Source organism: Tympanuchus pallidicinctus, unplaced genomic scaffold, assembly GCF_026119805.1.
Source record: "Tympanuchus pallidicinctus isolate F22 unplaced genomic scaffold, pur_lepc_1.0 scaffold5, whole genome shotgun sequence".
NCBI lineage: Eukaryota > Metazoa > Chordata > Aves > Galliformes > Phasianidae > Tympanuchus > Tympanuchus pallidicinctus.
The window spans coordinates 42,584,254-42,607,401 of record NW_026294769.1 but is presented as its reverse complement, the minus strand read 5'-3'; the positions used below and the strand labels follow the sequence as shown (position 1 = coordinate 42,607,401).

Here is a 23,148-nt window from a genome sequence, read left to right as displayed (position 1 = left end):
CTGCTGCCTGGGAGGCTTTCTGCTGGCACTGGCACACGGAATGGAAAGATTTAAAGCAGAAAGATGCATAATAAGGTGTATGAAAGTATGAAGTGAATTAATTGACGGCAGCTTTGTGCTGCGTTTTCTATACAGAGAGTGTTTCTGTTACCACAGCTTTATGTCATTAATAAGGCTCTGCCATGTTCTTGTATTTCTGGGGTACCGAACGCCTGCACCTCACATCGACATTTCAAACCAGAGAGGTTTTTCTCATGTTTCAGACAAATTTAAGGGGTCGAAATCCTGAGCTTTACAATTAATGACATAACTGAACTGAGTTATGTTATCACAAATTACGGAGTTGAAGTGAAGTTGGTTGAAACGTTTTCACAAGTGTGACTTCAGGAGAGTTTTCTGGGCCAGCTGTTGTGAAGCTGTGGCCTCTGGGGAGAGGAGTGAGTGCCACAGAAGTGCAAGCAGTGACTGACCAGAACCCCTGTGTGAGTACCAGGAGTGTATGAGAAGCTGCAGGGTAAGCCTGGGGGAGGCACAACCTCCTCCCTCCCCCTGAATTACCAGCAGTGTGCTGCTCTAGGATTAATTGTGCTGCACAGCAAGGTAAGTAGTCCTGTCCTGTTCTGAAACACGCAGGCTGCCAGTGCATTTCTAGTCACTGTTATAGAACATAGACTATACTTGATTGTGGCTGACATCATTTGTAGAGCACCACAAATCGCATACCCCAGTATTTATTTTAAATGCTTTTAATTTTATACAATGGCAGTAGAGCATTAAATACAAAACACCCAAAATTAACTTTTCAAAAAGTGTTGTAAAGGTGTTTAAAAGAAACATGAGGATTCAACGGCCTATCAGTAAAACTGATGGCAGAGCATTCTGAAAAGATTTTATATTGTGTACATATTAACATCATTTCAAGTTTCACACCAGAAAACATCCTCCTTGATCATACAATCTACATCCCAGTTACAAGCAGCAGCAAAGCCTCAGTCATCATCAGTAACCTCCCAGGACCATTCACTTGTTTTTACTGCAAATGTGCTGTTTCTCTTTTCCTAGAAAACAGCAGCTCTAAAAGGCACTTGTACTTGTTTGAGTAGCAGGCAGACTACGGAATAGCCACACGTGGCTCTGAGCCCAGCTGCAGTCACAGCAAACCCTGGCTTCCCTTAGGCTTGCAGCAGTTACAGCTGGTTGCAGAAAAGCTTTTCTCAAGCTGAGCTCTGGATCTAGCTTCAGCCCTGCACGTTTGTAGACAGAGGCAAGAGGGTTGGTCAGCAAACCAGCTCTGTGCAGGTCTGGCAGCAAAGAACCGCTGTGGGAAATCTGCAAAGGACTTCCCCTGAAAACAACATTATGTGCAACAACTTCAATCGTGGCTTCCTGCAAAGAGGACCACGAGGGTTTGTGCAGCCCCCAACAGCTCAAAGCCTACCCAGCTGGGAATAAAAGGTGTCAGCACAGCTGAGGTGAGCAATATATTTTTGGCCCTAGTATTTTCTGCCTTTTTACCTACACCGCTGCTGCTCTGGCTAACACGTGTTCTGACAGTAATCCTTTCACTCTGCTGCTACCTCCTGTTTAGTTCAGGTTTGCTGCAGTACCAGCATCAAGGGCCCCACAGCACAGCACTGCACTCTGGCCACAAGATGGTAAGTACTGCTATCTTACCACTGCAACTCTGTGCTGCTACTAAAATTCTCACACCAGGTGACTTCTGCAGCAGATTTCAGTTTTTTCTTGATTCAGAATGAAGCAGCTGTACTCAGTTTTTTGGGGGAGGAGGGCTAAAAATTGCTAAAATGAAGTTTAAAAGAAACACTGACATGGAAAAAGTCAGTATCAAAGTAAACGCTGTAGTGCAAGTTACCATTAGAGCTCAAATGAGTGATTAATGTAAGGGTCTATCGCCGTCATTATTAACATGTACACAATGTTTTAAGGCAGTCAGTTATACACAAGGAACGTCATAGAGATAACATAGTGTTACTGAACAAAAACCATCATGTAAGTCTACACAGAAAGCCAGGCTTGAATACAAAATTAATACCTGAGTATAAGGTCGAATTTATTCCTTGTGGTAAATCACATGCAAACATGCACCTCAAACTTCATGTTTAGTTCCACATCAGTTTTCTTCAGCTCTGCACAAGACCACTTGGTACTAATGCTATTTGCAACACAGGAGACTTCAGACATAGCAGCTTGACGGTCTTTCACACAGCGATCTCAGAACATTAAGATTTTTCAATTAAGGTCTTCATTTTTCCTGTAGACTTCAGCATGTGTGGTCCAAACTGAGAAGAAAACCAGAGGCACTGATTGCTTTCAGCAGAGACCCAGCTGAACTATTACCATCCAAGGTGTTCGTAAAACCACAGCCTGGCGGTGGGAACTTCCTTTGTCTACTTGTTCCTATGCAAATGTTGCCAACTCAGCCTTTTATCTTAAAGCCTCTGATGCTAGAAATAAGGGATTGATGTGGGGTAACATAGCCCTGAAATTGTAAAGAACAGCTTGAAAGTTACCAGGGCTGTTCAGTGTGGGGAAAAGGAGGCTGAGGGGAGACCTTACTGCTCCCTTCCAGTATCTGAAAGGTGCTTACAGTGAGAGCGGGGTTGGTTTCTTCTCAGAGGTGACAGGACGAGGGGAAACGGCCTCGAGTTGCACCAGGGGAGGTTTAGGTTGGATATCAGGAAACACTTCTTTACAGAAAGGTGGTTAAGCACTGGAATAGGCTTCCCAGTTGAGTCACCAGCCCTGGATGTGTTTAAAAACCATTTGGATGTGGTGCTCAGGGATGTTATTTAGCAGAGGGCTGTTACAGTTAGGGCAGTGTGGTTAGGTTGTGGTTGGACTTGATGATCTTTAAGGTCTTTTCCAACCTGAGCAATTCTATGATTCTATACTGACCTGAAAGGCCTAAGTCAGAAGGCAAGTCAGTCAGTCAGCATTAATAAGCTGAACTAGTTGCAAGTCCTGAGACTTATGGCTCAGAAGTCTTACTTTTCTCAAGTAATTCAGAGTACAGCTAACTCTTTTGGTTAAGCTGCTTTAGATTTTGGAGTTTTACACTCTTCTGTTCTGATTCTATAGCACAAGGCTTTGAGGGCTGTTTGCTAACATCACTGATCTATATTATCTTGTTTTGTATCCACTGCTCAAAAAAACCCCATGAATTTCAAATCAATATGAAATACACTAGGAGACACTGACTTGTACTAAGAATAATCCCATTTTAATGCCCCCATGTTGGAAAAAAAAAACCACACTAAAAACTGTTAACTCACTTATACTAACTATTAGATAATGCTCCCTATAATGTGATTCAGCAGGCATTCTCAAGAAGTTGCTTTCAACATTCGCATGACTGGTAGCTCCAGGACCTTGCTTTGAAATGGCCCGTGCACTGCAAGCCTGGTTAAGGTTGGTAGCAACAGGCAAACACAGTTCAGATTTGTTTCAGGTATGAGCCCACAGGAATCAAGTTTTTACAGTACCACGTTTTCATTGCAACAGGAGATTCTTGTTTAAACTTGAGAAGGGATTTTTAAATCTCGAGCCAAACCAGTACACAATCTTGAGAGCTGATACTAGAAACAAAGCTTTTCTGCCACAACTCCTAATGTATCAGCAATAATTCATAGAGTTTTGTGGACAGGTTTGTTAATTCCTTGGTATTTCTGTGCGCTGGCAGAAAGATTTGTTGTATTATCAAAGAATCATTTGTCCAAGCAATCAGAAGCACAATACTCACCAGCACCGCTTCAGTCTTTGTCTTAGTTTCAGACTTGGGAATGACTTTTTCAGTTTCACTTTGGCTATCCCTGCGGTATCGGTAAGCAAACTTCTTCTTGAGTGCTTCTGCTATTAAGGCTGCAGGATCTGTGGGGTCAGCTGCTTTTGGTTTTGTATCTCCCGGCGATCTAGAAAGGTAAATGAAAAACCTCAGCATAGTCCAAAGATTTAGAAGTCACGAATTCGTTTCTACTCTTGTTTGTCAAATGTTCCATTGTCATCTCCCCCAAGCTAAAACAGTTCTTAGTCACAAAAGCAAACTGTTAGTGCAAAAGCTAATAAATATAAATAAACATCTTACTTCTTCACCGAGCGTAGTTTCACACTGTTCATATCTTTGAGGATTTCTAGCATGTTTGGTATCTCAGGCTTCTTCGGCCCATTTTCAGTCGGAATCTGGCCAGAGTTTGTTTTTCTGTGTTTCCGTTCTCTGATGAGCTCAATGGCAGAAATGCTTTGCTGCAGAGCTGGCGGAGGGAGCGGAGGAGGGGGCGGAGGCGGCGGTGGTGGCGGCACACCGGGGACAGCAGCTGAGGCAACAGGGGTCAGCCCAGCTGCAAGCAAAACATGTGCCACGTCAGTTTCCTTCTACGCACTCTTTATACCTCACAAACGCCCTGATGAGAATATGATTAAAAGAGCTTCAGTTGTCTCCTCTCCGCCTTCTTCAGATTGTCGCATAACTTCTTAATATTGCTGAAAAACCACATCAAAATCCTTCCTTGAGTTCCCAGTTCAAACTGCACTGGGATGGATGTCACCATGTCTTTCAAATCAAATCCTGCTTTCAACATTATCACTTTTGTCTGAGAGGTGGGCCCTGAGCTGGACATTACAGAATTGCTTGAGTTGGAAGGGACCTTTAATGGTCATCTGGTCCAGCTCCCCCGCAGTCTGCTACGTGAGCGATGATACTTTCAGCTTATCACCAGAAACTACCATATGAGACTTTAAAATGTATAAATAGTGCTTAAATTCAAGCTTAAATTTAAGCTTAGAGGTTATTTTAGGACAGCCAATCATGTCTGATCTATCTTGACTTGGTATTCCCTGTCTCTTTAGATTAAAAAAAGTTACAATAGTAGAAATCACCAACACATGAAGAAACCTCTGTTCAAATGCACCTTTAAGAAAGAGCTGAAATCAGGCTAAGTCAAAGTTTTGAGGCCTAGAGTATCTAATATAAATATGTATGCAGACAATATAGGAGTCTATCCTGCGTCAATGTACTCATACACAAGTGTTACCACATTCTACCAGAAGAGGGAGGTAAAGATGATAAAGTCACATCAAAATTCAAGTTTCCTAATACATAAAGGAAAAGGGAAAATGGGGAAAACTAAGTTCCCGTGGGACTTTCTCAAATAACTAATTACAATTCAAGAACGAAAGCAAGTGATCTTTAAAACTGTTTCGCCATTTTGTATTTGGCTTAAGTTAAGGAAGAATCAGTTGCAGGCAAAAACTAAACAACACCATGAGCACAGGCAAAACAAAGTACTTGGTAGGAATCAGTGAAAACCGAATGGCTATTATCTGCAATTGGTAATGGCTCTCTCTCCCACTAACCCTTGCAGACTGGAGACTCAGAATTGGATGGATAGCAGTGGTTAGTTGTGAGGGAAAGAAAGAAAAGTTGTTATGGTGCTTGCTACAGGAAACAACTTCTACTTCTGTACGCATAATCTCCTTTTCTGCTACTAATTTCATAAGCTTAAGATATCAACTACATCTTCCAGAAGCATAATCAGCTTCTTACATGACTACATCATTACACGAGATGGTCTATTTCTGGGTAGGAACAGTTAGGTGTTAGTAATTATTAAACAGCTGGGATTTAACTAAGTTAATCATTAGCTTTGCTCTGAAAGCTGCTAATACTTCTCTCATCTGCAGACTGGAATTCTGATGAGCTTTCACAGAAATGCCCCATCCCTGGAGGCATTCAAGGCCAGGCTGGATGTGGCTCTGGGCAGCCTGGTCTGCTGGTTGGTGACCCCGCACATAGCAGGGGGGTTGAAACTCGATGATCATTGTGGTCCTTTTTAAACCAGGCCATTCTATGATTCCATGAAATACTCTCCATCTCTCCACTAAGATGCTATGTCCATCTACTAACCCAACTAAAGCAGTATGCAGAAGTGTTCAGTGCTGCAGTATCTTGCAAAAATGACTTAATGCTGTACTGAACATAAAGAGGAGAATTCGCAGAGTAATTTTTGCTAAGAGTACGCTAGATCTAATACCTGCTGTTAGATTCTGTTGTTCTTGCAAGAGAACAATTTTGGCTATTTGTGCTCTTAAAGTGGCTAGTTCATTTTCCAGAGCACTGATCTTCTGCAGAGCTTCTTCATTTGCGATTACGGTGCTTCTGGGTGCTGGTTCTTCGTGTAACACATTTGGTACGGAGTCTGGTCTGCCCAGGGAATTTCCATGTAGTTCACCTGAAAGGGGCTGGGCTGTTTTTGACCACACTTCTGACCTGTAACAAAAAACACCAGAAAGTTCTTCTTTAAAGGCTCTCCAATCAGTAAAAACTAAAGCAAACCAAGAACAGAAGGTGAAGGATTGACGAAAATTGTCTTCACACCTTCCACCACACACTTCCACCAAAACATTATACAGCTTAAAGTAAGAGCCTTGCATCCCTTCTATTTGTATTACTGGTGTTTCTTCTCTTTCTAGCCAGCTTTGTAAGGAGTACTGAATTTCCAGAGGTAAAAGGAATTAATTCCCTCCTGCCCCAACTCTACTCCTCTGCCTCATGCCTATTTTTTTTTTCTTTGGTTGAAATTAAGATTTAAATTTGTTTTGGTCCAAATGCTTCCATATTTCTTTCCATCAGCTGCAAATACTCATTTGTAGTTGATTCCTTTGAAGGAGGAAGAGTTTGTTAGTTCCATGGCACATTTTTATATTGTTTCTGAACTTCTGGACTTCTGTTTCTTTTCTGCCCTCCACTTTACCAGTGGTGGGAGAATGGAGCATATGGAACTTGATGCTGCTTATCAATAAATAGGAAGGGATCTCACGTCAAGGTTTCTAAGAATAAACACAACCATAGAGAAATAAAGCTTCATACAATTTAAGAGAGCTTGTGAGCTTCCCTTCTTCTCACAAAGAACAAGAACATTCAACTCTGCTGCCTTCACACATGAAGGCAGAAGCTACGTTAAACACAGATTATTGAACATCTGCAGTCACCAACAGTTTATTTTAATTGGTGGCAACAACATTTTAAAACAGGCTGAGTAGAGCTGATACAGACTAATGATGATGGGTTATCACAAATCAGATCACCTCACTGCAGCATTAGATGATCGACAATTGAGTCTTTCACAACACGGACAGAAAATATCAGACATTATCCAGAGGAGCTGTGGATGCTCCTTCCATGGAGGTGATTAAGGCCAGGTTGGATGAGGCTTTTGAGCAACCTGATCTAGAATGACAGAGTCATCAGAGTTGGAAAAGACCTAAGATTATCTAGTCCAACTGCTAGCCCCTCACCACCATGCCACTAACCCACTAATCTCTCCAGCCTGTTCCAATGCTTGACCACCCTTCCTGAGAAGAAATTTTTTCTAACATCCAACCTGAATCTCCCAGGGTGCAACTTGAGGTCATCACCTCTCATCCTATCACTGTCACGTGGGAGAAGAGGCTGACCCCCACCTCATCACAACCTCCTTTCAGGCAGTTGTAGAGAGCTGGAAGGTCTCCCTTGAGTCTTCTCCAGACTGAACAAACCCAGTACCCTCAAGTGCTCCCCATAACACTTGTGCTACAGACCTTTCCCCAGCTTTGCTGCCCTACTGGGTGGTAAACCTTCCCACAGCAGCAGGGTTGGAACTTGGAAAAGTTGGAGAACAAAAATACCAAATGCACGCTGCACTACATAGCATCATGCACAGGTGTAATAAGTTCCATGTTTAAGTTTCATAATGTTCATGTTTACTAAACAATTGACCTGCAGTGCTTCATTAGAAGCATACATTGCCTTAAGGTCACTATTTACCTAGAGGATTCTTTCAGTCTGATCTCATATCTACCTGTCCCACCCCACCCTTCCTTTGCATGCAGGCACTTCAGAGGTACATCACTCCTACAGTTTCTGGAAGGTCAGTCTGAACTAAAGCTTTCTCTGCACTGCAGAACTGTGCCTCTGTTTCAGGCTGGTGTGAACAGCAGTTTGGGTACGTTAGAAAATGGAACTTCATCACCCAGGCCAACCTGTTTCATGCAGTTACAGTGCTATGCAGTGCTCCATGTCCAACACAGAAGTATCTATGCTATCATTCTGGACACAGGTACTCACACGTTTCCCTGCCAGTCTTCATTATAAAGATGAAGACAAAATAGAAGTTGTAATTTTAAAATTATCTGCTATAGAATGCAAAGCCCTGACCAGAAGGATGAAAAATGATGTGAGAATTATCAGATTGTCAGAATGATCATTGCTGTTAGTCAGGAAGCCTTACGATGCCTTGCCCCAAACTAATGAAAGCTCTGGAGAACTAGAGAAGAATCAGTGCAAGTGACCGTGCCACACCACAGTAGATGTTTTTGTGGAAGCAGGGTTGTGTAAAGCTTATCTATGAAATATGTAAAGCTTATCTCTGAAATAAATAAGTTAATAAAACCAAAGTAGTCTCTTTTCATGCTCTCAAACCAATCTTTCATTCATGTTACTGTAATCTCTACTTATTCTTTCCCAGTTCCCACCTTTTCTATCTCCCAGCCCAGAACTGCTCTGCATTAATTGTAATGCACAGTGTATTCTCATCGGGGAGAACCAAGTTCTTTTGCTCAGCTTATAACTTCAAAGAGAAAATCCAAGTGCATACCTGAGCCTTGTAGAGACTTCACCTTCCTCTTGTGCAACCCATCCCACATCTGCAAAAGAAGCCACTGTATCTTCTCTAAATTGATGAGGATGATTTCCTTCTGTGGCTTGAGAAGTAAGCTAGATTTTAAAGACAAGATTGAAAGTTTTAGAAACTTTTAGTTAGGCTGCACGTAACTATTGACACATGCATGCACAAAACACATCAACAGACTCAGTACACTTGTTACTGTCCTGAGCTTGGTGTAAAATCTAACACACTATTCAATCTAGTCTCCTCAATGTTTGACAGAAATTATATTGGTTCTTGAGATTCACGACTAGCTACTGTGCTGTTGTGCAACACTCAACACTGGAAGTCCAAAGCAAACTGTTACCTTAATAACAAACATCAACACTCTGAAGCACTTTTCTGTAATAACTCAAATAATGCTTTAATGATATTCACGACTAGTAGTGAAAAAAGAAAATAATTACCACTTCTACCTATTAATCTTTTACACCAACTTAGCACTACTGTGACAGAGAAATTGTTGTAGTGTGTTTCCCTTTCTCTACAATGTCCAAAATTTCTGTATGAGACTTCAGCCGTGTCTGTTACACGGGGAAAAAAAAAGTCCTTCTACCAATTCCATCATCATGAGGACTTTCAATGACAACTATGGCAGAGCTATGATGGAAAGAATAACTATTTACTCAAAAAAAATCTCATTTACAGCATGCCAAATAGACAGACTGTTTTGTAGCACAGTTTTGCTGCTAGTTCTACAGCTTTCTGAAGCTAAAGGTGAACAAGGCTCAAGAGACTGCAACATTTCTTCCATTTACAGTTAAGTGACTCAAATGGAAATCTGACAAATTGTCTGGGCCATCAATATATGCTCCATAACCACAACTATACAAAATGGTTTCAAATCTACTTTGAAATATCAGCTGCTTCCCCAGGCTACACAAGAGCATGTGTATTCAGTCCAATGACTGAATACAGCCTGGTCTCCGTACTTCAGCAAATAAAAGCTACTGAAATATCTTTCAGTAATTCCTCCTGCTCTGTTTGCTGCCTTTAGTTATGTATTTCCAGTGTGGCTGCCCCACCTCTACTGCCTATGTTACATACAATCCACATGCCAAATGTGCACGTGAAGTGCTGTAGGTGTTTAAGTGCCAGCAGTGGCAGAGAAACTACTAACCTTGACAAAGATGGTGGTATCACTTACTAGCCTCTGAAGTACTGCCCTGATTCACCCTGCCAGCACTTAAAGGCAACTCGTGCCTCTACAAAGAAACCATAATGTAGCAGCAACCACGACACGCTAGCGCTATCCTGAATTTGTAGCTGACCCAGCACAGTAGGACTGTAATCTTGTTTAGGTAAAAGCATTTATGAAGAACATGCACACATATTTTAGTTACAGCCTTTGATACACAAGTTCCAGAAATATAAAAGTTCTGTTTTTGTTGTTATTTTTTTTTCCTCCCCGAGGAGTTGTCACAAACAGCTTTGGAAATAGAGATTATGAGGTGAAGATGACTACTCTTGCAACTTGTGTGTGAGCCTTTATCACAGCTCCCAGGAGTATATATTGGCATTACTCGATCATTTGGAAACAACAGGGTTTTCTCCAGGTAGCATCAGCACAGATGGTCATATGTTATCACGTTAACAGTTGTGCCTAATACCATCACAGTCTGCCTCTCTTCAGAACAGTCTGGAGCATACTATATTGCACGTTAGGACTGTCATTGTTTGAAGTTTCTTTGAATTTTTTTTTCTTCTTTTTAAAAATAAAATTATCATGACCACTGCAGACGAATTAAAGCTCACGGTAATTAAAAACCATCTCATCTGTAACACAGCAGCTGCTTCTTGCAGGCCATACAAATTTTCCAAATGGTAACGGCCACGTGAGGAACTATTACCACAAAAAGGCTGCAGGTGCATTTAAATAAAGGTATTACATGTACTTGCATCAGAAATCATTTTAGAAAGCAACAGTAAGGAATGCATTTACCACGGCCAGGTTTCTTGCATCATGAGATAAGCAATTTCTAATCCAACATCTAGTAGCAAGCCTTATGTTACACTGTGATGCAAGTTTCTTCTTACTTTTTAATTCATATTTCTGTGTAAACAGAATCTGCTTGTTCCATATGCAGATGTTTCTTTTCTCTATCCCTATAAATAACAAGGCCTTCCACAGAAGTGGGTTCTGAATTTCAAGTTGAGGCAAGATTTTTAACTGAACTTGGAAGTTAAAAGCCAGCACTCATCTCTTGAAACATTTGCTTGTCTATCGAACACAGATATTTGAAGAACCCTGGTGAATGCCCTCCAGCCCATCTTGGCTGAGGAACATTTGGACAACTGCTCTGCCAACATCTGAAATGGAGAAATGACAGCAGAAAACAGAGGCCCAATTCTATTAAACACTGAATTGCAGGAACTGGATGAAGGAGTGGAATTAGCTCTGCTTTTCTTTCTCTGGATAATATATAGCTGTTTCCCTAACTTTTTCCTTAACAGATTTTTTTTTTACTATTTTAGTGTGTGTGTGCTTCACATATACATGTGTGCATGCAGACAAAGAATGAAAAACAAAAACATACTGTTTTTAGATGGTGTCAAAATAGGGTCCTACCTCCTGTTGGCTCCAAGAAGTGGAAAGTAGAACAAATATTTTTACACATTTAAGGAAGAACAAAAACCTCCAGTTTCAAATTACTAACAGACCTGCATATTAAGCATTTGGAAATACTTCTTTAGGACAAACTTACTATGATTTTTTTAGACTGGCATTCATGTTTGCTACATTCACATCAACTCCTTAGGAAGCATGTGTTCAATTATAAGGTGTATATCAGACAAACAGAAGCATGGGACTACAACAGAGACATTGTATCTCGAAGATACTGGATTGGTAACACTGGAGGAGGAAGGCTCCCATCTTCTGTGTATTAGTTTAACTGTTTCAATCTACCTCAGCTATATGGATGCTCAACTTTTTTCCTCCTAAAGACAACGGGAAAATGTAAAACATGACATATAAAACCAGCTTTACGAATCACTTCCATTTGTTCATGCCATATACAGTCAAGTTCTGTCACTGCTTATTGAATGCATGAGCTGCACTTAGCAATAAATACTGATGAGGACAAAACCCACAGAGACAAGTGCTACAACAGTCACACACCTCAAGCATGCGAGGAAAAAAGAATGAACGTAAACAGAGATGCTCTTTCAATACCCCTTACCCATTAATCATAAGAAAATGAAAGCCTGTAGAATGTTTACTGATCTCAGATAAAGTTAGAAACACTGGTGGTATGCATGCACCCCCAGATGAGGCAAGCATGGTTTGCTTTGGTTTCTGGATAAAGTGACTTACAGCAAAGTTCAGTGCATGGTCCTTTCATAATATAGTTAAAGCTGGCAAGAAAGAAAAAGGAGGAGACAGCGATAGGAAAGCCTCAGTTGCAACAGCATAAACGTGATCAAGACTGGTACTGAACTTCACTACAGAACCTTAACACTGAGATAAAGACAAAGTTAGATGTTAGCATCACACCTCTACATGTTCAGCAGTTTATAAACTGAAACAGTCATAATTATGCTCAAAAGCTCGCACTAACCGTATAAACTTTAATATACATAAAGGCCCCACGTTGTAATATTTCAAATTCAATCAAATTATGACAATGGTAAGGAAAGGTTCCTAAAAGCAGTTCATCTTATAGAAGATTAATGTTTATACTGTGTGGATAAAATCAAAGCAAAGCTCACTGTTCCTATCTTGGCATTTCAACACTAAGGGATTTTGAAAAAAACTCCCCAGATGTATCTCCCAGTACAAAAACCAGAATGTCTTCTTCTAAGTATTGTTTTGAGAGAAGGCAATATTTGGCTAATTTTTTTTACAAATAAGCATTATCTTCCCTTGCATTGCTTTCACAGCAGGGTGGATCAGACACAATGCAGGAGGACTGCACTTTCAAATGTGAGGCACACACAGCTGTACTGCTGGCATAATCACTATTAATTATATACCTAAACATTTAAATTCAGCAGGCCATTCTGTCGTCCTTCCCACTCGCACAATCCCCTCTCTAGCAATGTATTTGTTTATTATTTCAAGTTTCATGAAGACACCCATGGTGGGAGATACTTGGCCCCCAAGTCTCTAAGAGAGCAAAAATGTTAGCACGGCTTTCACCATCACCACAGAGAGGCTTCTATGGTAATCTGAACTATTTGATCGAGGCTTATTTTAAATTCAAATACAATTCACACATTTCATCTAGGACACAGAGAGTAATGTAAGAGTGAAAAAATTAGCTATACAAGAATTACCTTGCCTTAGCATGGCTGATGGTTTCCACCATTCATCTTTGTGTTCTCCTCCCTTGTTCAACTCAAGAAACATTCCTCTCTCAGCAAGAGTTTCAAGCACTAAATACCTGCAGTTCTATAACCACCCCCTATGTGCAGCATTCTCAGAGTTGAAAAGATTGTATGCAACAGCTTCCATTTTCCCTTCTGTTCCTGAACAACTTGTTATAAAAAGCAAGAGTTTCTCCTCCTTAAGCTCTTGCCCTTCCTCTTTAACATTCCCCTAGGTGCAGACAAAGTTACAACAAATGAGAAAGCTGCACAGCACTGATGTACCCCTTTCACCTGTGATGTGCTAGCCTTCTGCAAAAACAAAAAAAACAAGGGTACTCATGTTATCTTATAAATAATTTCTTACTTTCTTACAAAGTTGATTATTTTCTTCCATATTCTTACATAACTGCCCACCTTTGCATTTGCATAGTCTTCAGTACTGTTTTTTAGAAGTAAGTTTTAAATGTTTCTCTCTTAAGAATTGATATTTTTTTTCCTAGAAATGACTTTTTAAAACTGTATGTTCTGGGCTGCGTTAAAAAAGAGGGTGGCCAGCAGGGAGAGGGAGGTGATTGTCCTCCTCTACACTGATCTTCTGAGGCCCCATCTGCAGTACTGCGTCCAGGCTGAGGTCCCCAGCACAGGAAGGACATGGAGCTCTGGGAATCAGTCCAGAGGAGGCCACTAAGATGATCAGAGGGCTGGAGCACCTCTCTGTGAGGAAAGGTTGAGGGAACTGGGCTTGTTTAGCTTGGAAAAGAAAGGGCTCTGGGGAGATCTCATTGTGGCCTTCCAATACTTGAAGGGAGCACATGAACAGGAGGGGGAATGGCTGTTTACGAGGGTGGATAGTGATAGGACAAGGGGGAATGGTTTTAAACTGAGACAAGGGAGGTTTAGGTTAGATATTAGGAGGAAGTTTTTCACACAGAGGTGGTGAGGCACTGGAACAAGTTGCCCAAGGAGGCTGTGGATGCCCCATCCCTGGAGGCATTCAAGGCCAGGCTGAATGTGGCTCTGGGCAGCCTGGGCTGGTGGCTGGCGACCCTGCACATAGCAGGGGTTGAAACTCGATGATCTTTGTGGTCCTTTTCAACCCAGGCCATTCTATGATTCTATGATTTTAGAAGTTTTATTTTCTTTAGGAAAACAATTCAAGTTTTGCTATGTGTGTTACAGCAACACTGGTCAGCATTTTAGGCAGTACTGAAAAGAATCCATTAGTAGCTGAAAATCTGAATTGGAAGTGGGAAGAACTGAAGTAAAGTATTCTCCTATGTGGCAGGTTTATCTAATTCTGCTTTCACGAACTCTCAAGTCAATTTATTTAAATGAGCCACAGAATGCCCTGAAGTCTTTTGATGCAAGAGTAAAACTCTTCATCCGTACAGTGAAACTTGTGTTTTAAACTGTTGAGACTGCCTACCTGAAACTGAACTCTTGGACACTGTATTAGAGAGAGGTTAGTACCAATTTTTCTCACAATACTCCGAGATGAACCATAAGGCTTGCTTGACCAAAGTACCTATTGGGAAGAAAAAAAAAGTCAGATGTTAGATTAAAAAATTAATCACCATATTGGAACAGTTTTCCTTTATCCTTCTGTGCTGTGCTTGTGCTAAACATACATATGATTTAGAATTTATTCTTTTCTTGCTAGGAATACAATATACAATTACGACTGTTGAGAGACAGCCTTTACATTAAGTTTAAATTCAAAGCAATAAATCTAGTAATGCAGTAGGATTCAAAAGATGTGATCTTCAAAAGCATCATTTGCCCCCTTTTAACACAATAGAGGAATCTGCACTGAGTCATACACTGCTTTTTAAGGCGTTTCATGAAAACCCATTCAATCATGAAAAATCCAGAATCACAGAAAGGCCCATGCTGGAAGAGACCTCAAGGACCACGAATCTGCAATCCCCTACCACAGGCAAGGCCACCAGCCTCCACCTCTAATACTAGACCAGGCTGCCCAGGGCCCCATCCAACCTGGCCTCGAACACCTCCAGGCTGTTATGTAATTCCACATTCCCCAAATCGTTTTGTGCTCTTTTAAATTAAGAGCTCTTCTAACACAGGAACAGCGTCTGCTGGTCTTAACAGAAACAGACTATAAGCCTGTACAAAGTAGAATGTGCAACTGTGGAATTAAAGAGAAAAGTGGAAAAAAGAAACATTTGAAAATTTAAATGCCCTAACATACAGATGCAGTAAAGGAAACTGCAAATAGAACCCCAATTCATCTCTAGCTGCTGATTCGAAACTGTTCCTACTGAAATTCACATTTCTTGTAGGTCTTTTCATTGGGGATTTATTTTTTATCTTTTGTTTTAGTTAATGACAAGAATGCTTGCACTCCTATTTTACTGAAGTTGTATGAAATGAGACTTTAACCCTAGAAGAATTCTACAAAAAGAGCCAGAACAGAAGAAAAGAATAAAGAGAAGTGGGAAAGATTTCAGCAGAGAGAATGACAACAGAAGCAAATAGAAAAGGTAGAAGGATTGAGGGGGAGGCTGTAGTGAAGATGATGTGGCTAATAAACAATTAGAACACTGTCTGGTAATTTAAAATATTTGGACAGTATTTACTTCTGACTGTAGATACAAATTTACTACTCAGATCTTAGTTTTTAGAAGCTCATGAGTTTAAGCAAACTCAACACCCTGTTAGAAGGTTGTCATAAAGGGAAATCTCTATGAACTTCATGGATTGGATCTGTTGACACAACTCTGATATGGCATGGCTGTATTGCTTGTGCGATCTGCGTGGTGAAGCTGTGGAGTTTCACACCACTCCACTGAATCACACTTTGATACGCTACACAAAAATCACTACTCTTAAAATCCAGAGGGTTCTATTAAGAACAAAATACCGTGCCTCCCAGGATTTATCCCCAGATTATATTATTTCAAAAACTTCACAACAACATTTTGCTTAGTTCTATACGAAAGCATCTTTCTTTCCTCTGACTTTAGTAGAATGTATACATTTTGACTACGTAAACGCACATACGCACGGCACAGATGCTATGCTAGATTTCCACATCAGATTCTCATTGCTGCCAACGATCCCCTCAGCCTCAATTTTTCATTACAGGAAATACAACTTCGCTCCGCACGCAGTTAAGTTTGAATACAATTTTTTTCAACCTACAGAGTCCTCTCTGGGAACAGCACTTTAGATGCCATAAAGAACAACCTCTCATTTGTGAAGACCACATTATTGTCATCTATACAGCTGAACAAAAAGTAAGTAGATGGCAGCCCTCAAGAATAAGCAATACTGCAGTAATAGAGTCTCACTATTTACAGACGATTCTGCTGCTAAAAGCAGAATGGTTGACAACAGCCTCAAAGTGACGTTGCATTGGAAAAAAATACCAGTCAAGGGAAAGATTGATTAATTATGGAAGTACTTCCACAAGAGCAAAGAGCTTGGACTACGTGCTGTATTGCCAACCGAAGCGCAGTACATTTCAAACAAGTGGTAGAACTCGTTTAGAGATTGCTCAGACTACAGACAAAAGGTTGACTGGGACCCATATCCTCCGTCATATTTGGTGCCTAAATACATTTCAGGTTTTTAATGACTCAGTTTGGGTGATTCAAGATATGCCTAGACAGTATTTTCAGAAAACTGCACACAAGTTGTGCCTCAAGGTATGTCAATAAAATCAGCACTGCCCAGCTGAGCTAATAAGTCTCAGCATTGCTCTAGCTCTGTTCACACAGCTTCTTGTTGACTTGAAGCACTGGCAGAGCAAGTCTGCAGACTATTACTTAGCAATACCCTCTTATTGCATCAGTGTTTTACTGTTCTGCAGGCTAACATTTGGAAATGTAACCACATTATCCCAGGCTTGAGACAAACAGAGAATAGGGGGAAACAGAGATTAAAAACTTGTTTCCCCCCTATTCACACTGAAGATGTTGCTAACAATGGCCATGCCGGCACCCAGAGTAGTAAGCATATTTTTGTGCTCTGAATTTTCAGTGTTATACTCCATGAAATCTCCCATTTAAGTTCTAATAAAATCCTAAAATACTGATTCCTATGGGTAACCCACAATATACATCAGTTCTACTCCCTGTAAGTTCCTCAGTGGCCTATCACAATACCAAAGTAAGAACCATCTTAAATGAGTACTGCACATAGTTGGTAAGGAATTCCATCTTACTAAAATGTATTTATAACTTAAAGACATTACTGCATTGGAGACAGCAGTTCTACACAAAATAGCTTCCTAAAGATCCCAATGAAACAGCAGATAATATGTAGCAAATCCCTCTGCTAAGCATTGACAGAAAACTCCCCATATTCTTTCATTCAAGAGAAAACCTGCGCAGGCACATTCCTGTTTCTCAAGTGAAGCACACAGCCATGCTGCTCTCCTATACAGTAACATTTTCAGGAGGAGAGGAGAGGCAGATACAACACAACAATCATCTTATCAGTTTCATGGGGCTTTTTATACCTCTAAGATAAGAGCAAAGAAAGAAGGACATTTAAGAATGAATTCAGTTGTCAACTCAGTTGAAAACTTTCCTTCAGCTTCAAAATACACCTAAAAGAGGAAAATGGAAAGCATCATCTACACTGAAAACAGTTTATTATTAGAGCTAGAAGGATCTACATGGTATTTTTAATGCATACGTTACTCAGTACTTCAGTGTCTTGAGAAGGGAACTGCACACCTGCTCAGCAATGTAGAATCATACAGATACTGAGTACATGTAAAGTGCTCTGCTGGAATGGACAAGGGCAAACTAAAATATATGAAATGCTTTCAATACCTGATTTTCTGAAAGAAAAAAAAAAGAAAAAGAAAAAAAAGAACCTAGTTTGAAACACTTACTGATTCCATGTTAAGTCCAACTTGTTCAAAAATCATCCTCATTAAGCTCTTAAACCAGCGAATCATCTGGACCAGAAAGGGTTCTTCCAAATCTGGATTTAAGCCTTCCAAATCTACAGGGCTGCAGAGGTTCCATAGTCCTTCTGAAAAAAGAAACATGAAACAAACATTTTAGAAGCATGCTGTGGTCATAAAAAAAGAAAATTGCTCCACGTATTTCAGAACGCTTCTGACGCAGCTGCTGAAAACAAGATGCTTCCAGAGAATTCCTAGTACTGCAAAGTACAGTCATCCACAAGACAACTGACCAAGTAGAGGCAACAAAGAGTTTTTGTAGTATGATTTTAAGTCAAAGCTGCTGCGAAGTTAATGGCTAAAACACTGGGAAAATGACTGCTCACTTCAACTTGAATGGAATGCCTGCAACCAAGGACCAATGCTAAGATTCAAGGGCTGCATTCCCAGCTGAAACTCTTCCCTATGCAAAAACAAACTCCAGAAAGCAGACTCCTTCTCCTCGCTTACTTCGCTGACAGCTTTGCTGTTTCCCACAACAGAAACATGGAAATATGACTAATAGAAGAAAAAGACAGGAAACAGTGTCAATGTGGGACCTGAAAATACTCGAGTGGCTTATAAAGTTGGCCAGATTTCAAACTGTGTCTATTTATACATACTACCATTCACTAAAGATGTTTTTATTGCATATCTTTCCCTTAAGCATGTTCTACACCAGTCACAATTTGGATGCTACTGAGAATTGTGTGCCATTAAATAATAATAAAAAAAAAAAGCAAAAAAAAAAACCCTATAGCTTTAGGTTTACATTTGTTTTGTGCATCAGGCTAGAAACAACACTCTGTTGAAGCACCCCAAACAAAATATTTGTAGTATGAACAACTGTGTTGCTAAAGCCATTACAGACAGAAGGATGACTAAGGAAGCGTGGCAGTTAGTGAGGAAGTTACAGAGTCAGGAGATGGAAAAGCTATGCAGTTTGAAAGTGCCCACAAGCATCACAGTTAAATCATCACTGTTTCCATTACAAACGTTTTTGGTTTTGTTTTGTTTTTTTTCTTTTTTTTCTCTTCTCAACAGTCCCTTAGTGAGAATCTACTCCTTGTGGAAACTTGGCAAGAGCCATGCAGCCTTACAGGCTTTTTGTTTTTTTTCCAGACAGGCTTAAATACAACAACAAAAATGGATATTAGTTTCTCATCACCACAGAAAGAATAACACATTTCCTAACAGGACTTCCTTTTATTGATGTGTAACCCAGGAAAAAAGCACTATTTTACCAGCTAGCAGAGGACTAACACAGGTTTTTTGATTAGCAAAAGAACACAAAAATGAACCAATCATTAAGAAATTGAATGGAAAAGCAACAAGAAAGAATAACGGGTTGCCTATAAGCTGCAATCCCTGACAGAACCACTCTCCATCCTTCCTGCCAGGCTCACTTTAGGTACTGGAAGACCACCATGAAGTCTCCTCATAGCCACCTTCTTTCCAGACCAAACAAACCTAGCTCCTTCCCCATACAAGCCTTTATTTGTAGGAGAGGTTCTCCAGTGCTCTGAGCAACCTTGTTGCCCTTCTCCAGACCCAGTCCAACAGCTCTGCACCCTCCTTGTGCTGGGAGCCCCACATCTGGATGCAGTATTGCAGGCGGGGCCTCACAAGGGCAGAGATGACTCCCTCTACCCTGATATATTGCTCTTTCAAAAGACAGCCAGGTTGTGCCAAAATGCTAAGATGTAGTCAGTTGAGCTTTATTAAGAAAATAAAGAAAAGGCAATGATAATTTTGGTTCTGATCAACTGAGAAGGCAGAATCTTTAATAACAGAGATAAGCGGATGCAAGTGACTTAGTAAGAAGATTACTTTTGGTTCCCATTATAAGTCACTATTTCTTCTACAGCCTAAATGTTTAAAATGGCCAACATTGTGAACTTGCCTATGACCTGCTGCCTGCTTTTGCTGGAAGAAGTGACAGAAGTCACTCAGTGAGAGTGCAAAGTACTCCTGGATCCTGGATATCAGCACAGCACTGACGACAACTGTGTTTTAATAACCTCCAGATCATTACTCATCTAAAAAGAAATCTAAAAGGGAAATGCTTCTAAATACATCTCTTTGATATTTTTATGAAATCTATTAGTTTTCCAGATCTACCCCCAGACAAACTTCACACTCATTTCTTCCAGGCTACCCTGCACACTATTTTTCTTCACAAATCTCAACTATTTCACAATTATTCCGTGTGCCAAGAACAGAAAGGGTGATTTCACATGAAATGTGGGACAGCGAGAATGAAAGTATTAGTAAATACCCTGTACACGTGCCAGTCTCAAGAGTTAAACATTCACTGCTTTTAGCAACCTAGAACAACAGCTCTTTTAAAATACTGTTTGCTTTATCTATTCCCTGACTTCTTTATTACCCTCTATCTACCTGGTGCTCGCTAAATTTAAAATAATAGTAGTTTAACTCCACTGAAGCCTCCACAACTCAAATGCTGCAATAAAATGCCCCAAAGTGACAGTAATAGTGCTACAAAACACGATACTTCTGTATGCTTAAACAAAATGATTACAATGTAAGGAGTAGTCACAGGCAACGTTCCCAGAAGAGGTTAGAAATAACACAAAGAATGGCATCTCAGTGCATAAAGCAGGCAGGATGGGAATGCTACCTGTTGCTCACTTATACTTCTCTATGTACACAAAAAGTAACAGTGTTCAAGAGCTTTTTTTCTGATAAGGAAACCTGCAGAAATTCCCTGTTCAGAAAGGAGCAGGGCTGTGCTCCTGTGTGCCAGGGTTCTCACTTCAGCCCTGCTGAACTTTCCTTTGCCCCCACCTTTCCCAGTCACTTAAAGAGTTTTCACTCAATATTTTCCTATCAGATATCAGTCTACAAGGCTGACAGATAACACCACTTCATATAACATTAATGAGATAAATGCAAAGGCTCCGAAAGCTATGCACATAAGCATACCAGTCAGCAAATAGGAAATGGAAATGAAACCCTTTGCCAGGCTCTCAAATTGAAATATTTCTATGTGGATAAATACAACACTGGAAAATACAAGTTCCTTTCAAACTGTGAGTTCTCTCTTAAAAAGAAATATGATATTTGTATCTGTCTTACTAAGAAGTTTCTCTAAGTAAATCCATGCAAAAAGAAAAGAGAATGCTTTAATGCTCTTGGTGCAGCAGATCAGCTATATATGAAGAGAAAACAAGACCATAAAAAATGAAAGGTCTAGTCTCTACATTGAAAGGGTACTCATAACATAAATAAGTACATTTATTTCAAAGAAGTATGGTTCAAAGAAGCACTAAGCACATAAAAAAGTTACATTAAAGAAAAAAAGCAGGTTCCTCCTTATTTCAGTAGGAAACTAGGCCATGCATATCTTCAAAGTCTTTATGATGTGACCCATGCTCATCTAATGAAGTTTTATCCAAATCATCTCCATAAGGAAGCATATTAAAGAATTTCAAAAAAAACAAATGAAAAAAGTAATGACAGGATGCCATGTGGTGGGCAGAATCTTCTCATAAAGGAGCAGGCCCTCACCCAAATCACGGCACACCACTTATGAGCAATGGAGGTATTTAGCAGAAGTCTGATTTTTGGCTTGGTAGACACCAAGAGAATGAAGTGCCCACTATTTTGTGAAGCACTTGTTTGGAAAGATATGCCTAGGGGCAGATATAAGTCACTGGATTCTACAGAAGTGGCTGAGGGATAGGTACACAGAATCACCAAGGTTGGAAAAGACCTTCAAGATCATCCAATCCAACCATCCACCCATCACCAATAGTTCTCACTAAACCATGGCCCTCAACACAACATCCAAACTTTCCTTGAACACCTCCAGGATTGGTGACTCCACCACCTCCCTGGGCAGCCCATTCCAGTGCCTGACCACTCTTTCAGAGAAGTAGTATTTCCTAGTGTCTGGACTAAATGTCCCCTGGTGCAGCTTGAAGCCATTCCCTGTAATTCTATCACTAGTTACCCAAGAGAAGAGGCCGACCCCCAGCTCACTACAACCTCTAATCAGGTAGTTAAGTAGAGCAATAACGTCTCCCCTGAGCCGCCTCTTCTCCAAATTGAACAATCTCAGCTCCTTCAAGTGCATCAGGTTAGTATCATCATGAAGTCTACAGCAAGAAATGAAAACAATACATACATTGAGAGAAGCGAAATGGATGCCCTGTCCCTGGAAGTGTGCAAGGCCAGGTTGGATGGGGCCCTGGGCAGCCTGGTCTAGTACTAAATGGGGAGGTTGGTGGCCCTGCATGTGGCAGGGAGGTTGGAGATTCGTGATCCTTGAAGTCCCTCCCAACCCGGGCCATTCTGTGAAATGCTCCCCCATCTCTAAGCCAAGCAGTAAGGCATTATACAAACAGAACCACACACCCACACTCTGCTGCCAGACTTACACAGCTCCCCAGTGTCTGCTGTCAGTGCCACTCCTGCTACAGCTTTGAGAAACAAGAAAACGCAGCCTCTATTACCACAGTGGTGCCACTGCCTGGAAAAGCATTCAGTTCCATGCTTTTTTCCGCCATCTCTTAGTAACAACTTCAGGCTCCCACACAACGCATCCGGAGCGCAGCTTTAAACCCTCCACATTGCTTTCCTTTCTATAACTCGCTGCGAGCTGCCACCACCACACAAGAAGGTTTCATTTTCGGACAGTTTCAATCCGCACACAGCTGCGTCAGCCCCGCCAGACAGCCGGAGGAGCGCCGAACCGGCTGCCCGCCCCGCACCTGCCCGCCAACGCCCCTCGGGGCCTCCCCGCAGCCTGCACCCCCCTTCACCTCACCTGACCCCACTTCCCACCGCCAGGGTTCACCGCTCTGAAGGCGACGTACACCGGCGAAGCTCCCGCTGCCGCTCTCCCCTCACACGCCGCTCCCGCCCCGACGGGCCGCGGGCAGCCCGACAGGCTCAGCAGCCACCGTCACCACCGTCACCACCGCCACGCTCAGCCGCGCTCTCACCCGCTTCTCCCACTGCGCTCGCGACCTCACCAACAGCCAATCCGCGGCCACGCCGGCACCCTCCCAACCAATAGCCAGCCAGCCTGAGGGGAGGCGGGACCTCAGCCGCCCTTCGGCAGGCTGTCGAGCGACCTTACCCGGCAGACACCGCGCCCGACCGTGTCCGCCGGACACGTGACCGGCCTCCGCCAATAAGAGGCGGCCCTGGAGAAATTGCCGTTGGCTGCTGCTT

At 41.4% G+C, this 23,148-nt stretch overlaps 1 protein-coding gene across 3 annotated transcripts; it reads right to left on the bottom strand.

Annotated features, from left to right (window-relative positions):
* Positions 1 to 730: 730 nt before the first annotated feature.
* On the bottom strand, positions 731 to 22,905 carry MTFR1 (mitochondrial fission regulator 1). Of its 3 annotated transcripts, none has more exons than XM_052704782.1 (8): positions 22,739 to 22,904; positions 17,893 to 18,035; positions 14,455 to 14,553; positions 8,649 to 8,767; positions 6,048 to 6,283; positions 4,103 to 4,355; positions 3,761 to 3,929; positions 731 to 2,300 (listed from the first exon to the last, which is right to left on the bottom strand). In XM_052704782.1, exons 2-8 carry the CDS (start codon positions 17,956 to 17,958, stop codon positions 2,241 to 2,243), a joined length of 1,002 nt encoding a protein of 333 aa, XP_052560742.1. In that variant the 5' UTR covers positions 17,959 to 18,035; positions 22,739 to 22,904; the 3' UTR covers positions 731 to 2,240. The 3 variants fall into 3 exon arrangements, with proteins under 3 accessions (XP_052560742.1, XP_052560743.1, XP_052560744.1); XM_052704783.1 differs by having other exon boundaries at positions 22,788 to 22,900; XM_052704784.1 differs by lacking the exon at positions 14,455 to 14,553 and having other exon boundaries at positions 22,739 to 22,905.
* Positions 22,906 to 23,148: the final 243 nt, after the last annotated feature.